The sequence below is a fragment of the Balaenoptera acutorostrata genome, chromosome 10 (assembly GCF_949987535.1).
Source record: "Balaenoptera acutorostrata chromosome 10, mBalAcu1.1, whole genome shotgun sequence".
Taxonomy (NCBI): domain Eukaryota; kingdom Metazoa; phylum Chordata; class Mammalia; order Artiodactyla; family Balaenopteridae; genus Balaenoptera; species Balaenoptera acutorostrata.
In genome coordinates, this window is record NC_080073.1 from 44850257 (window position 1) to 44865676 (window position 15420).

General features: G+C 40.9%; 1 protein-coding gene across 2 annotated transcripts in view; it reads left to right on the forward strand.

Annotated features, from left to right (window-relative positions):
* ENTPD3 (ectonucleoside triphosphate diphosphohydrolase 3) overlaps nucleotides 1-9975 on the forward strand; it is a 34551-nt gene extending 24576 nt beyond the window's left edge. Inside the window, exons 8-11 of one of the 2 annotated variants that reach the window (XM_028161682.2) lie at nucleotides 3727-3999; nucleotides 4170-4280; nucleotides 5593-5730; nucleotides 8596-9975. In XM_028161682.2, the coding sequence (XP_028017483.2) occupies nucleotides 3727-3999; nucleotides 4170-4280; nucleotides 5593-5730; nucleotides 8596-8832 (759 nt within the window). In that variant the 3' untranslated portion in view covers nucleotides 8833-9975. The remainder of the gene's footprint in view (nucleotides 1-3726; nucleotides 4000-4169; nucleotides 4281-5592; nucleotides 5731-8595) is intronic. The other variant, XM_028161683.2, reaches the window with a different exon arrangement.
* Nucleotides 9976-15420: the final 5445 nt, after the last annotated feature.

The window sequence follows — 15420 nt, forward strand, 5'->3', positions numbered from 1 at the left end:
GACAGAGCGGAAACCCTGCAGGCAGCCCTGAGCTACACTTCCATGGCTCAGGAGACTCAGTGCCCACCCCAGACTCTCATCCACTCTACACTCAGCCAAACCAAACCCCACACAGAGCTTAACCAACCCTCGTTAACTGGGGCTCCTCTTTTCTCTCTCTCCTTTTATTTTTAGCAATACTTATTGCCCCTTCCTCCAGCTCTGGCCCTGGTGGGGGTGGAGGGTGGAGCAGGGGCTCCTCTGAACTTTAGACAGGAAAAGGGAAGCAGGTGAAATCACCCTTTTTCCAGGATGAGTGGAGGTTTGAGAAGCTAACCTCTTAAATTTGACTGGCCCTGAGGAAGAGAGAGTGTGTGTGTGTGTGTGTGTGTTTATGCACACACTCCTACAGTGTTTATTAAAGAATGTCTATGTACCCAACAGTCTACAGTAGAGAAGTGAATACTCCACCTGGGTAAGGTCTCATTTGGGTTTGAGAATGCAGGTCTCAAGGTGTGAGCCCAGGACTGGGGGCAGAGGTGGGAGACCCCAGCCCCTCACTATAGATAGTCAGGTCACAGGGACAGGGTGTGTCTCCAACTTGCCTGATAACATCTGGATGCCTGAGAGGGTGGCTCTGCCCTCTAAGCCTTCTGACTCAGGTGAGGGGAAGGATCCAGGTGTGATGAGGATCACCCACAAATGCATGTCCCAACTTGCCTGACCAATACTTTCATGTCCCAAAGATGTGTTGCCAAGCCCCAACTTAGAAGGTTCTCAAAGATTACTGCATCATGAACAGGCTGAGTAAATGCCACCAGTCCAGGACTCATTTCCCGGTCTGTAATATAAGGGGCTGTAGCCCCTTATAAGTGTGGTGAGAGTGACACCTAGATATACACTTTGCAAATTATTTTCTTAATAAGGAGTCTCCAGTCACCCCAGGGCTCAAGTCTCACTCTGAGAGCATGTTAGACGTTAGGGACATGAATTCACTTTCTCTTCCTCTTTAAGTAAGACTTAAGTATTTATTTATTTTTGGCTGCATTGAGTCTTCATTGCTGCACGTGGGCTTTCTCTAGTTGTGGCGAGTGGGGGCAACTCTTCGTTATGGTGCGCGGGCTTCTCACTGAGGTGGCCTCTCTTTGTTGCGGAGCATGGGCTCTAGGCACGCAGGCTTCAGTAGTTGTGGCACGAGGGCTCAGTAGTTGTGGCTCGCGGGCTCTAGAGCTCAGGCTCAGTAGTTGTGCCTCATGGGCTTAGTTGCTCCGCGGCATGTGGGATCTTCCCAGACCAGGGCTTGAACCCGTGTCCCCTGCATTGGCAGGTGGATTCTTAACCACTGCGCCACCAGGGAGGTCCTCTTCTGTTTTTAAAGTAACACATGTTCAGTGAAAAAAAATTTAGAAAATACAGACATAAAAAATATAAATAATAAACAAACAAAACCTGGAATTAGCCACCATCAACACAGTATTGCATTTTCTTCCAGATTTTTTTTTCATGCAGGAATATGTGTAGTATTTACAAATTTGGCTTCATATGGTTTATATATAATTTTATATCCAGCTTTTTTTTAACCTAAAAATATATTGTGAGCAGTTTCCTGTGTTGTTAAACATCTTTTGAAATTATTACTTTTATAGGTGCATAATATTCCAAATACCATTATTTAAAAAGAAAAACTATATTGGTCATTTTATTATAAAAGAAAGTACATGACCCTTTCATGCCAGTGCCCTGCAAACACTAAATTCAGGGAAGATTTATTGAATGTTGAGGGCCTAAGCAACTTGGCACACTGGCAAATTATATTCAAGGAATGCCATAACAAATAATTCACACTCCAAAGAGAGAAGTGAAATAATCTTTACTGAGCTTCTTCTGCCAGAAATAATTTATATTATCTTGCTTCTTCTCCAAGCCAAGCCAGAAATGATTTAATTATTTAAAAAGTATAAGGCAGATTTGGAGGGAGAAACTAAATAATCAGTTGGTTGATTTGATTTTTTTCTTTCAACGAATATTTCAGCCATAGGGTGACCATGGCATGATACGTTACAAATTAGACATAACACCTTTTGAACACCATAGATTTTTTCATACCACTGAGGCAGAAGGGGGCCTGTTTGCTGCCTCCACAGAGTCATACGAAGATCTTTCTGCAGAACACTCATGTCAGTTATACTGGATGAGTGTTGGACTTCTGTAGGATTCTGTGTAGAATCCTACCACTGCCTTTTGTTAAATGATTACATTGTTTTGATGTGTACCTCAGTTTCCTCAGCAGTAAAATGAAAGAGTTGGGCTAAGTGTTTTCTGGGTCAAGATTTTACAGTAGGGGGTAAAATAGGCCTTGGTAGCTTTGAAATTAGAGTTTGAATCCAATTTCTTGGGAAAGAGAGTCCATAAATAGAACCAAACACATTTTGGAATTCAGCATTTGATAAAGGGAACATTTTTTTTTTAAAGGGAACATTTTTGACCATAGATAAAAATTGGATAATCATCTGGAAAAAGTAAAATCAAATCCCAACCTTAATACCAAATTAATTACAAATAGATCGAAGATTTCTATGTAACAGGATATTTATTACAGCATTGTTTTGTAATGGCAAATGATTGGAAACTACCTAAATTTTCCTCTAGAGGGGACTCCCTAAATAAATTATAGTTTATTTGTACAGTGGAGTGCTATGCAGCTTCTAAAAAGCCACTCTTACACTTAAAATGAAAGGAAAATCTCAAAGACATATTTTTAAGTAAGAAAAGCAAGGGGCAGAACAGTGTGTATACAGTACTACCATTTATGATTTAAAAATTTTAGGGACTTCCCTGGTGGTGCAGTGGTTAAGAATCCACCTGCCAATACAGGGGACATGGGTTCGAGCCCTGGTCCGGGAAGATCCCACATGCCGCAGAGCAACTAAGCCCATGAGGCACAACTACTGAGCCTGAGCTCTAGAGCCTGCGAGCCACAACTACTGAGCCCTCGTGCCACAACTACTGAAGCCTGCGTGCCTAGAGCCCGTGCTCAGCAACAAGAGTGAAGTCACCGCAATGAGAAGCCCATGCACCACAACGAAGAGTAGCCCCCGCTCGCCACAACTAGAGAAACTCCGCACGCAGCAACGAAGACCCAATGCAGCCAAAAATAAATAAATAACTTCATTAAAAACAAAAATTTTTTTTTTAATTTTTAAATTTTGAAAAGAAAGAGAAGGTAAAAGAAAATATATTTGCACATGCATATAAGAAGTATACACAGAATCTCTGGTAGAATACACAAAACTGGCAATAGTGGTTACTTCCAGGGAGGGAATCTGGGTGGGGAAAGTGGGTGGGAGGGAGCCTTAATTTTCATAATATATTTATTTGTACCTTTTGAATTATTTTTTTAGGTGGATAGATAACATTCTCTTCAAAATGGTCAATGAATCTAAACATATCTTGTTTTCTCATCAAAATGGAGTTCATAAAATCTGCTTCACAGGGCTGTGGTAAGGGCTGGAGCAGACAGTGTAAGCAAGAGCCTAGTGTTGTGCCTGGTGCAGGGTGACCATTCCCCCACCCCGACTTGAGTTATCTAGACAACCTGGGAGCTCCCTTCTACACTGACGCAGAATGGCCTTTTTTCCGTTTCTCTCTTGGCATTGGCGGGGGACAACAGTAAGGATTTGCACTGAGGATTTGTACTTGGGCCTCCACAAAACAGTGATATCTAACACCTCACTCTTGTACCTACAGAATTATACCACTGAAACCACATTTGCCAACCCCTGTTACCCTCGGAATTACAAAACCGCCTTCACTGAGGCACATGTGTTTGGCAGCCTGTGTACAGAGGACCTGAGACCTGAAAGTTATGATCCCAACAACAACATCACTTTTGAAGGAACCGGGGACCCATCACTGTGTAGGGAAAAGGTGGCTTCCCTATTTAACTTCAGTGCTTGCCATGACCAAGAAGCCTGTTCCTTCAATGGGGTATATCAGCCAAAAGTTAAAGGGTCATTTGTGGTAAGGGCAAAACTATGGAAAGATTCCGTTTTTTCCCCATTGAATATTTCTTTCTCACCTTTCTGTTTTTCCTCTGCTAGCTGTTTCCCACTTCCTTATTCAGTACCCTGAAACCTCCATATTATATCCCATTCTGAGAACTGATTTCCTTCTGCACGACTTCCTTACAGGCTTTTGCAGGATTCTACTACACAGCCAGTGCTTTCAACCTTTCGGGTAGCTTTTCCCTGCACACCTTCAACTCAAGCACCTGGAATTTCTGCTCACAGAATTGGGGTAAGGTCAGTATTTAAAGAGAAAGGATCCATATTGGTACGAAACAGTAGAGCAGAGTAGATTCCATTTGTGTGCATGTGTGTGTATATTCTGAATTTGGCTTTTATGCTGTCCTCCTTTCACCATATCCGTAAGATGGGGGTAGTAAGGGACCCCACCTCATAACTGCATTGTGGATTAATGTTCTAACCATGGGCACAATGATTATAACAGCGTTTGGCACGTCATAAGCACTCTATAAACTTAGATTGTTCTTCTGTGATGTTGTATAGGGATTTTTATTTTTTGGAAATATAGGAGATATGGTGTATATGTACAATGGAATATCACTCAGCCATAAAGAAGAACGAAATTTTGCCATTTGCAACATGAGTGGACCTGGAGGGTATTATGCTTAGTGAAATAAGTCAGATGGAGGAAGACAAATACTGTATGTTATCACGTACATGTGGAATCTCAAAAATAAAACAAATGAACATAAAACAGGGATATTTTTATCATTGTATTATTTTATAGTAATTATAATTATTAAATTCTGGGTGATAAGATTCTTTAAAATATGACGGCTGACCTAAGCTGTTCTGAAATGTGGTTTTCTTTAATTTTTTAAATTTATTTATTTTATTTTTGGCTGCATTGGGTCTTCATTGCTGCGTGCCGGCTTTCTCTAGTTGCAGTGAGTGGGGGCTACTCTTCGTTGCGGTGTGCAGGCTTCTCATTGCGGTGGCTTCTCTTGTTGCGGAGCATGGGCTCTAGGCACGTGGGCTTCAGTAATTGTGGCGCACGGACTCAGTAGTTGTGGCTCATGGGCTCTAGAGTGCAGGCTCAATAGTTGTGGCACACGGGCTTAGTTGCTCCACGGCATGTGGGATCTTCCCGGACCAGGGCTCAAACCCGTGTCCCCTGCATTGGCAGGCGGATTCTTAACCACTGCGCCACCAGGGAAGTCCCTGAAATGTGTGTTTTAAAACCTGCCTCCAGGGCTTCCCTGGTGGCACAGTGGCTGAGAGTCCGCCTGCCAATGCAGGAGACACAGGTTCGATCCCTGGTCCGGGAGGATCCCACATGCCGCGGAGCGGCTGGGCCCATGCACCGCAACTGCTGAGCCTGTGCCCTAGAGCCTTCGAACCACAGCTACTGAGGCCCGCGCGCCTGGAGCCCGTGCTCCGCAACAACAGAAGCCACCGCAATGGGAACCCGCGCACAGCAACGAAGACCCAACGCAGCCATAAATAAATAAATAAATAAATTTATTAAAAAAAAAAAAAAAAGAAATGTATAAAACCTGCCTCCTCCCTGTTTTGAACCTGCCTTCAGCTCCCACTGCTGCTCCCCCGGTTTGATGAGGAGTATGCTCGCTCCTACTGCTTCTCAGCCCACTATATCTACCACTTGCTTGTAAACGGATACAAATTCACCGAGGAGACCTGGCCCCAAATACATTTTAAAAAAGAGGTAAGTCAAAGCACAAACTGTTTCCTCCTCTTTCTCTCAAAATAGATGTTTGTGTGTATGTGTGTGAATGAAATGTAGAAGATAAGCGGGACTTGGGGATTTAACTTGCTAAATGGAGCCAATGAGACTTGACCCCTGGTGAGCTTATGAGAAGAGATGATTCTAGGGGAATTCAGAGGAAGTGGTCAGTGGAAGAAACCTTCCACATGAGTCAAGGATTGGATGCCAAGCACCATGGCCTCTGAGCTCCGTGGCGGCAGCACTTGTTTTATCGTCCTCATATTCCTAGCATTCAGCACAGGGCTGAGAACATGGAAGGTGCTTAGTAAATGTTGTTGAGTGAATACATAAATATGTTAAGGAACAGAGACTTTTCATCCTGACAAGAAGCTTCAAATGTAACAATTTTGTTAAGAGAATAGTAACTAATTGCTCTCCATTTTACACAAATGTCAGAGTGAGATCTATGCTTCAGAGAACAGGGATTAAATAAGCAGCATTAAATAAGAATTTGATCTTAGAATGAGCCTGAGGTCACTGTATTCACTCTCAAGTGTCCAGAATGGTCCAATGCTGGAATTACAGCTCTTACCAGGTGACTATTTGGTGAGGGGCCTCTGTACCTTGCTTTCAGGACTCAGCCTTGCTGATATTTTCATCCAGCACTCTGTTCCCCAGATTCTGGAAGGGTTTTCTCATTTCAGGAATAGCAGATGTAAAGCCTGAAGTATGTCTGGAGTCAGTCTGTTCGATGTTAGCTTCGGCAATAATTAGATTAAAGCAAGCAATATCCAGCATTAGGCCTGTGACTGTTTACTTTTACATAGATAAAACTGAGTCATCTATAAAAATTAAGGATGTCTGGAGATGTTTAAGGACTGTTGGTGGCATGTACTCTCCAAGCTTTGTTTCTAATCAATCTAATTACCAGGAAAGTACATTATGAGAATGGGGAATGATTTTCCATTAAATACCAATTTGGGGGGATACAGAATTCTACGTTTCCAGTTCCTTTCCTTTATTTATAAAGAATTTAATACTCAGTCAAATTAGTATTCAAATGTGAGGGTATAAAAAGACTTCAGAAGATTTGCCATGCAAAGATTTACATCCAAAATATTTTTGGAGGACGTGATCAAATAAGGAGAGAAATAAATCCAGATGTATAAAAATATAGGAAGTAAGAATAAATGATGTTGTGGCTTAAAATTTATATTAAAAAAGAAAAAAGAAAACTAACACCAAAGAAAAGTAAAAGAAAAGAATCCATTTATAACAACCCAGAATTCTAGTATAGCTAATATCCAATGTGATGGGGGTATGGTTGAGGGTCATAGGATACAGGGACGTAAGAGTGGCCTAAAACTCTCATCTTGTAAAGTGGAACATATTTATATCATTTTTAAGGCAATAAAGGAAAAAAATAAACATAGGGAAATAGCACTTATTGAAAATTTAAAACTAAGGTATTAGAAAGCAGTCCAAATATATCAATAATCACAATAATCATAAATGGACTAAACCTACCAGTTAAAAGGCACTGTCAGATTGGATTTTTTTAAATGAAGTATATGTTGTTTATAAGAGAAACAGTCTTTAAGGACATGGAATGTTTTTTGGGTTTTCTTTAAATTTTATTGAACTATAGTTGATTTACAATGTTGTGTTAATTTCTGCTGTACAGCAAAATGATTGTTATACATATATATATTCTCTTTCGTATTTGTTTCCACTATGGTTTATCATAGGATATTGAATATAGTTCCCTGTGCTATACAGTAGGACCTTGTTCATCCATCCTATATATAATAGTTTTCATCTGCTAATCCCAAACTCCCAATCCATCCCTCCCCCACCTCTCTCCCCCTTGGCAACCACAAATCTCTTCTCTATGTCTGTGAGTCTGTTTCTGTTTTGTTCATTTGCAAAGGACATGCCAAGTTTGAAAGTTAAAAAAAATTTTTTTAACTATCAGGCAAATACTACCCAAAAGAAAATTGGTGTAGCTTTTTAATATCTGACAAAACAGTCTAAGATAAAGAGCATCATTTAAGATAGAGAGGATAGAAGATTACAAATTTGAAACATTTATACATCTAATAAAATAGCCAAAAAACATGTAAACAAAAATTGATGGAACTGCCAGATGAAACTGACGAAGTCTGCTTCCCACTTAAACTGACCTTCTTTTCTTTTTTTTTGATTTTTATTATTATTATTTTTTTGATATTTATTTGGCTGCACCAGGTCTTAATTGCAGCACGCGGGACCTTCATTGCTGTGTGTGGGATCTTCAGTTGCGACATGCGGGATCTTTTTTTTGGTTTTGGCATGTGGGATCTTTTTTTTAGTTGCGGCACGCAGGCTCTTAGTTGCGGCATGCAGGATCTAGTCCCCTGACCAGGGCTTGAACCCGGGCCGCCTGCATTCAGAGTGTGGAGCCTTAATCGCTGGACCACCAGGGAAGTCCCCTGACCATCTTTTCTTAGAAACTGGTCCTGGGTTCAGTAAAACATGCATCACCCTCTTTCTTTAGCTATAGGCACTTCTGTACCCGATGACAGAAAAACTTTCACTGTTATTAACTGTGCCCTCTTCACGCTTGGCTGCGACGAGGCTGTGAGGATTAGTTCTTCTGGCTGTTTCCTCTGCAGTGTGGGAGATTGGGCCCTTGAGCCTTTGCAGTCACAGTGATCTGGGTTCTAGCCCAGTCTCTGCAGTGTCTGAAATTAGGCAAGTCCTTTGACCTCCTTAGGCCAAAGTTTCGTGGGGGTGTCTCAGGAGGGTGACCATGGTGTGCCCTGGGGATGTAATCCGTGCCTCAAGCCCAGCCCTGAGAACTGAGCCATCTCCTCTACTCCACAGGTGGGGAACAGCAGCATAGCCTGGTCTCTCGGCTACATGCTCAGCCTGACCAACCAGATCCCAGCCGAAAGCCCCCTGATTCGCCTGCCCATCAAGCCGTCTGCCTTTATGGGCACCCTCGCCTTCTTCGCAGCAGTGGCCTTGCTGTGTCTGACATATCTTGTGTACCTGTGTGTGTCGTCCAGGAATCAGAGGCGCTCCCAGCACGCCTTGGACAACACAGTGGACTCTGAGTGAGCCTCACAATGTGGCTCCTGGAGCCTGAGGGCTGCCCATAACCAGCCTGGGGGGCACCAAACAATGCAAGCGAAATGTCCATCTTCAGGAAACACAGCTAAAGTCCAATGCCTGTGTGCCTCTCAGATACTGATTTATGCCAAAGCACCTCTTGGGGAGTCTCTCAACTGTTCTGTGTACATTGCTCCGCCAGAGACCCCACCACCCACTAGCTGACCTATTGGGGAACAGAGGAGAGACAGGCCATCAAGGTCAGGCTCTTTCATCCAAGTGCCCCAGAGGAAGAGTAAGTTGAGAATATGACAGTTTAATGTTAAAGAATATGCCAGTTTAACGTTGAAGAATTGACCTCAGGGCTCAGTTTGCATTTTCCCTCCTTCAAAAATGCCGTATTCCTCCCAGCGGGTTTGGAAGCTGTCAGGTGTCTAGTAAGCATCTGGCCCCGTCAGATATCTCATTTTATGGCTTCCTCTCATTGGTCCTTAACTAAGACTTTCCTTAACAACCCCCAAAACATTGAGCTCCCTCAGACTGGGAGAACATTGTATCTGGGGGAAAAGCCTCCTTTACCCCAAGGACAGTGGCCCCAGCCAAGCTTCTGTCATGTAGGCAGAACCTGAAGGACAGAGACACGCAGAATGTCTACCAGAAAACTACAGGCCATTCCTGAAGTGGGATTCCCTCTCAGGGCTCTGGTCGTTAGATCGCCACCTGTGTGTGTATCATCCTCCTTGCCTCCCCTTCCCATTGCTGTGTTCCTCTGTAAAACGTTTATTCCTAGCAAGGCTATCATGTTCCAGATCATTCTGCCTTTGCTAGGCTTTTGCTTACGGTTGGCTTTCCATCGTTACACCGTACGCATTTCACCCACCATTCCGACAGGTACACCTGATGCTGTCACAAGACATCCTCTTCTATGATTTGCTTACCAATTATCAGTACTTTCCTAGATGGTAGGCCTCTGCATAGTAGCCACAGTTCTTGACTTTGGGAAAAGAAAAGGAAGCTGCGGGGACATTTAACTCCAAAGTGGGATGGGAAAGAACTCTAGCAAGTCCAATGGCTACAAATTAAAAATAAACATTCTTTCAGATTATAGTTTGTTCGCTAAATACAGAATAAATGACTCTTATTTTATTGTGACTTGCAGTATGTGTGTTTGTTACCTTGCATATGGTACTCTTTCTCCTAAGGACCCAAGGTGGCATTTATGAAAGGACGTTTTAAAAAGTAAAAAAATTTTCTTAAGGAAACGTTCCTAGTGCATTAAGAAAGACATGCATTAATATCACCTTTATTCCAGAGAGTTCAAAGTGCTTCACTTTAATAAATCTTTGTTTCCTTAAGATAACTGAGTCAAACATTTCTTTACTTTTTTTGACATTGCAAAGCTTCTGTGAGGCTACAACCTGCCACTCAGATCTTGATTCCCACCCAGAATGGCTGCTCCTGTCCCAAAGTGTACCTTTGTTCACACAGTTCTTCCTACCTAGACTGTGGGTCATCCTCTCACCCATCCAAATAATATTTCTAAAGGCCCAATCCTAGCTCTACTTCTTCCACAAAGCATTCCTTGCACACAAATGTGCACGCACACACACACACACACACACACACACACACACAATGATCTATCTCTTGGACTACTTTTTAAAAACTAACTACATAAATTCTTATATTGTTGCTTATCTTTGTGTGTGCATATGGCTTATTCTAAAATACACAGTAGGCTACATAAGGGCAATTCATCACTCACACATTCATTCAACAGATATTTAAGAAATACCTACTATGGGCCTGACACCTTGCCAAGTGTGATCTTAGATTTGGATAAGTGCTATGACTGTATTATATACTCAACATATTTGTTGATTGATGGTTCCATAAATGACTGAGGGGTGGGCAATAAGCTCTAGAGATATCAGATAAAATAGCATCCAAGTCACCAAGAGTTTGCAAATAAAAAGATATGTCTGTGCAGTAAAGAGGGTCAAAGCTCCATGAAGACGAGTTGTAGTCAACATTTCTAGCCAATTTGGGAATTTGGAATGAACTAATGAAGTATTTTGAGTTTTCTGACATATATCAAAGAATTCTTTTCAGACAGACCATCTCGAAATCTGCAGGCTAAGTAATGTATCTGGTACTACCGTGGTAGGCAAAAGTCTAACATGGTCCCCATCACCTTCACCCTCTGGTGTTACTCCTGAGATTACATCATTACATGGCACAAGGGATGTGCAGATATTAATCAGTTGACCTTAAAATGGAGAGATTATCCAGGTAGGCCTAATTGTATCACATGAGCTCTTTAAAAGCAGAGTATTTTCTCCAGAAAAGGAAGTCATATTCAAAGCATGAGGAGGATTTGACTATTGCTAACTTGAAGATGGAGAAAGCTAGGTAGAAAGGGCCTGAGAGCAGCCCCTAGGAACTAAGAGCAACCCCTGGCTGACAGCCCGCAAGGAAGAGGGACCTCAGTCCTTCAACTGCAAAGAACAGGGTTCAGTCAACAACCTAAATAAACTTGGAAGCAAGTCTCCCCAGAGCCTCCAAATAAGAGATTGACCCAGTTGACATGTTCATTTCAGCCTGTGAGCCCCTAAGCAGAGAACCCACCCATACTTCTGAACTCCAGAGTTGCAAGGTCAGAAATGGGTGCTGTTGTAGGCCACTAAGTTTGTGGCCACTTGTAACACAGCCATAGAAAATTAATACAACTACAGAACTCCAAGCCCCAAGGCTCCAAACAGAGCAAGTGCTTACATTTGAAATACATAGTAATGATAAAATGATTAGGTGTCACAAATTGTGCCTATTCCTTACAATAACCATGCAAGAAAAACATGGGCTCAGAGGTAAAATAACATGCCAGCATTGCCAGCTGGAAGCATTTTTGGAGATGGAGATTGTGAGTTGAGATTCTAGTTAAGTCTAAAATGCATTATGTCCATCATATTTCCTTTCACAGACAAAGGCAGTATCGTGGCACTTACGAGTTCGACTTTAGAATTTTGTAGTCCAACATACCCATTCACATACAATTGCATGATTTATGACAGAGGTGTCACATCACAGCAGTAGTGGAAAATGTGGGACAATTGGATTTCCATATGGAGAAAAAAGGAAATTCAACCCTTTTCTCTTACATTTTCAAAAATCATTCCCAGGTAGTAAGTGTGAAAGACATAAGTGTGAAAGATAAACCTACAAAGGTTTTAGGATAGAATGGAGGAAAAAAAATTAAGATCTTGAATAAGGGAAGGGTTTCTCAAACACTACATAAAAAGCATTAACCATAAGAGAATACTGGGTATGGTTGATTACATTAGATTAAGAACTTCTGTTCATCAAAAAACACCATTAAAAGAGTAAAAAGACAAGCCATAGAGTGGAAGAAGGTATTTGCAACATATATAACTGATAAAGGACCAGATTGTATGAAGAACTATAAATCAGTGAGAAGAAGGCAGATGATCCAGTTTTTCTCAGTGGGCAAAAGGTTTGAAAAGACATTTAACAAAAGAAGAAATCTAAATGCCCAATAAATATAAAAAGGTACTCAATCTCATTAAATAGATAAGGGCAATGCAAATTAAAACTATAACAAGATAGCACAATATACCCATTAGTCTGGCAAAATATAAAAGCCTGACAATACCAAGTGTTAGTGAAAGTATAGAAAAATGGAACTCTCTTACAGCAGGTGGGAATGTAAGTTAGTCTAGCACTCTGGGAACCTGTGCTATTGTCTAATAATGTTGAAGATATGCATACCAGATAGCCCAGATATTCCAGGCCAAGGTATATACCTTTGAGATGTGTGTTCTAATGTACATTAGGATACATGCCTAAGAATGTTCTTACCAGCAACCAAGATGCCCATTCCATAAAATGGAAGAATAAATAGTAATATATTTGTACTAGAAAATACCATACAGCATAAAAACGAAAGAACTACAAATATATGCTCAATATGCATGGATCTTACAAACATAATGTTGAGCTTAAAAAGCAAGTCATAAAGTAGGTAAGTAGATAGATAGAATAATTCCATTTATATAAAGTTCAAAAACAGGTAAAACTAAACAAAGAAGGTAAACTCTAAGGAAAAGCAAGGAAATTATTACTCTTAAATTTGGGGGAAGATAGAGGTTGTGTTCGGAAAGAGATAACAGATGTCTTAGTCAGCTACGGCTGCCATAATAAACTACCATAGACTGGGTTGCTTAAACAACGGAAATTTATTTTCTCACTGTGCTGGAAGCTGGGAAGTCCAGGATCAAGGTGCTGGCCAATTCAGGTCCTGGTGAGAGCTCTCTGGTTTGTATACAGCTACCTTCCCGCTGACCTTTCCTCTTTGCTTATGCAGAAAGGGAGAGTGAGCGCTCTCTTTTTATAAGGGCACTAATCCCGTCATGATTAGTGGACCCCCCTCATAACCTCATCTAACCCTAATTACCTCCCAAAGGCCCCATACCCAAACACTACCACATTAGGGGTATGCTTTCAGCATATGAATATTGGCGGCACACAAGCATTCAGTCCATAACAACAAGACTTCTGGGGTGACAGTGATGTTCTATAACTGGGTATAGTTACAGGTGTTCCCTTTTTTCAACCATTCATATACTTTCTGTATGTCCTATATGGCATTTAAAAATAAAATTATAGATCTGGGGTAACTCAAGGATTTGCTACTTGCTACCTCTATGATCTTCACAAAGTCTTTCAATCTCTTTGACCCTTAGATTTCTTCATGTATAACGGGGATAATAGGTACCTCATGGTAAATTTTTTTAAAAGAGAAAATTTAGCACTCAGCTAGTACCTGGCACAGAGTATAGCCAATGAATAAAAGTATAAAAAAGTATTTCCTTCACCCATTTATTTATTCACTCATCATACATTTACCAAAAGTGTATCATGTGCTAAGTAAACCCTGGGCTGGGAGACTGAGGTTGGGAGAGAAATGATACGTTACTTTCCTCTTGAAACATGAGACACTACTGCCCCCTGCTGGAGCCATGGAGAAAATCCTTCCTGGTTGTGCTTTTTTTTTTCTCCATAACTAAAATGCTGAAAAAAACTCATAGTTCAAAAACATTTTCAGGGACTTCCCTGGTGGTCCAGTGGTTAAGACTCTGCTTCCACTGCAGGGAGCACGGGTTCGATTTCTGGCCAGGGAACTAAGATCCCGCATGCCATGTGGCGCGGCCAAAGAAAAGGTTTTTTAAAATTTTATAAAATAATGAGACAATTTGAAATTTAAACATTTGATATTATCAATGAATTGCTGTTAATTTTTGTTTAGGTAAGATAATGGTATTGTGGATTTTTTTTCAAGAATCCTTACTGTTTGGAAACTTGCTCAACTATTTCAGATGAAATGATGTATGTGTAGTATAGCAGTCAGGATTTAATCCGAGAAATAGAACCAATAGGAGATACATTGATACATATAATTTCAATTTCATAAGAAATTGTTTTTGCAAGAAATTGGCTTATGTGATTGTTGGGGCTAGTGAGGCAAGTCTGAAACCCACAGGGCAGCCTCACCTAGATTACGTAGGATAATTTCCCTTACTTAAAAATGACTGATTATGGTTTTAATCACATTAGATCAATGAATAATGGAGGATTGTAGCCTAGCCAAGGTGACACATAAAACTGACCATCACATCTGTGAATTGATTCAAAATAACATGGAAGGGAGAATACAGATGGGACAGGACTAGTCCATGGTTTGATGGTCCTTGAGGCTGGGGTGATGGGTACATGGAAGTTTGCTATAGTTTCTGTCTGCTTTGTGTATTTCACAATTTTCTACAATAAGAGGGTTTCAAAATATACTTTAAAAGCACTCAGAAACTCACTGCTTTATATTTGATATCTTTCTGGATCTTTATCTCTATACGTTTTCACATAGTTAAGATCATGCTGGAGTTACATCTTTATATCTACTTCTTTCATAGCATTATACCATTAGCACTTTCACATCTCATTAAAAATTCTTCCCAAATATCAATCAAAATGATTAATAACTCAGGCTCTGACATCACACAAACCTGGTTTGAATCCCAGTTCTGCTATTTGTTGCTGAGTGACTTTGGTCTAAACTTCTTAGGCTCTCTATTCCTCAGTTTCTTTTAATATATTCCTTCATTCATTCATTCAGCTAATATTGTGAGTGTCCTGTGAGCCAGATCCTGTTCTTGGTGTTGTGGCTACACTCATAAACAAAATAGACAAAGTCCTTGCCATCATGAACTGACATCTGTGGAGGAAACTGACACTAAGAAACTAAATACATATTGTATAGGGGGTCGCAACTAATCCAGAGAAAAATGAAGCATAGTAAAGGGGATAGGGAGTGCAGGGATTGCTACTTCATACAAGTAAGTCAGCAAAGTCTTTTCTGATAAGGTGACATTTGAACAAAGACTTGAAGAAAGTGAAGGGGTCAGCCATTTGAATATTTGTTAGAAGACCATTCTAAGGAAAGGAAACGGCATATGCAAAGGCCCTGAGGTAGGAGCACAAGGTACAGAGAGGAGGCCAAAGTGATTGGAGCCGAATGAAAAACTA